The 1,846-nt window shown below is 37.2% G+C and overlaps 1 protein-coding gene across 3 annotated transcripts in view; it reads right to left on the bottom strand.

Moving 5' to 3' along the window:
• The window catches only part of EXOC6B (exocyst complex component 6B), a 713,614-nt gene that overhangs the window by 367,302 nt on the left and 344,466 nt on the right, over window positions 1-1,846 (bottom strand). For all 3 annotated transcript variants that reach the window (XM_017876764.1, XM_017876771.1, XM_017876776.1), the window contains exon 11: window positions 739-859. In XM_017876764.1, the coding sequence (XP_017732253.1) occupies window positions 739-859 (121 nt within the window). The remainder of the gene's footprint in view (window positions 1-738; window positions 860-1,846) is intronic.

The following is a 1,846-nucleotide window of genomic DNA, read 5'->3' as shown; positions in this document are numbered from 1 at the left end:
GGAGGGAAGGAAGGAGGGAGGGAGGGAAGGAAGGAGGGAGGGAGGGAAGGAAGGGAATTCATAGCCAGTATTCTCCACCTGAAATAAAGTGGATTATCACCAAAAATATATGCCACATTAAAATGTATCAATACATCATGGGAACATAAAATTGGGCCACTTAATATGTTATGAACATTTTTTTTCAAAAGGTAAGAGTAGAACTGTGAACTCCAAATCAGTGTTTATAATATTAATAGGCACTATAGCAGGCAAAATGGTATAGTGGCTAAGAACGTGGGCTCTAGAGACAGACCATCTGGGTTTCAATCCGACTTCTACTTCTTATTGTATGGCGTTAGGCTGGTTACCTAACCTCTCTGAGGTTCAATTTCCCAGACTATAAGGTAAATATAATAATAATAATAATAATAATAATAATAATACCTACCTTTCTAGGGTTTAGTGAGGATGAAATAAGAGAGTATGTATGAAGTAAGCAGAACAACATCTGACACATAGAATAATCAATAGACGTTAGCTGCTATTTTCTTATTGCAAAGGGCTTCTATAAAAGTGAGTTGAGTGGTAGAAAATGTGATAATTTGAAGGAGCTATTTCTATGTCTTTGAAGGACATACATAGTTCCAAGTGAGTGATTCCAAAGACATACATATGTTGATTTTAAAGCAGTAAAACACTGAATAGTATATAAATAATCAGCTCTAAATAACAACTTCCCTTGGGCTTCTTACATACCGAGTGGGTACGGAGTGCTGCGATGGTTTTTGAAAGTGCCATTTCCCACAGTTCATCAATGTAGGCTCTATTTACTAAGCCCTGGGTTGTATGTAAAATGTGATCTTCAACCACAAAAAAGCTAAGATTGAGGAAAAAAGAAAGCACAGCTGTCAGAAATCACAATTTTATTACTCTCTCTGGGGTTTGACAAGCATTAAGAGATACCATCAAAGGCAAAGTTAGTGGTCATTTTTTTCTTGAAGAAAGTTATTCAGTATCATAAATGAAATCAGGCTACTTGGATTAAAAATTATGTCTGTGATCATGATATCTTCATAACCACTCCTAGATAGATTAGAGTTACATTTCTATTAAATTTCTATTAAATGTTAACAATGATATCCAGTAGTTTAAAAGGGAGGAAAATGTGTAGAGGTAATGGAGGCAAATTTTGTTATATTAAGAAAATACCCAGCCATCAACACATTTCAAAAAAACAAATTTTAAAGAGATCACAAAAGCTAATATATACATCATATATATTATGTATTCTTTATATATATATTTTAAGAATCCAACGCACAATATATCAAAATAATTCCCTTCATGTGGACTCTGTCATCAAAGTGCTGAAAAGGCAGCGTATAAAGGTTTCAAAAATGCGAAGTTATGTTTGAACAATCTTCTTGTGGCTTTTTGTTATTATGCATTTAAAATGTAGCTTTCGGCCGGGCGCGGTGGCTCACAGCACTTTGGGAGGCCGAGACGGGCGGATCACGAGGTCAGGAGATCGAGACCATCCTGGCTAACACAGTGAAACCCCGTATCTACTAAAAATACAAAAAACTAGCCGGGCGAGGTGGCGGGCGCCTGTATGGAGGCTGAGGCAGGAGAATGGCGTAAACCCGGGAGGCGGAGCTTGCAGTGACCTGAGATCCGGCCACTGTACTCCAGCCTGGGTGATAGAGCGAGACTCCGTCTCCAAAAATAAATAAATAAATAAATAAAAAATAAAAATAAATAAAAAAATCCACAGCTCTCTAATGCAGATACGATTGTGGCATATTCATTCGTTACTTTAAGATCCTCCCCCAGTGTTGAATTCTACCAGTTGCAAGGTGCTTCC

This window comes from Rhinopithecus bieti, unplaced genomic scaffold (assembly GCF_001698545.2).
Source record: "Rhinopithecus bieti isolate Rb0 unplaced genomic scaffold, ASM169854v2 scaffold_1058, whole genome shotgun sequence".
NCBI lineage: Eukaryota > Metazoa > Chordata > Mammalia > Primates > Cercopithecidae > Rhinopithecus > Rhinopithecus bieti.
Note: the sequence above shows the minus strand (reverse complement) of the source record. Positions and strands in the feature narration are given on the sequence as shown.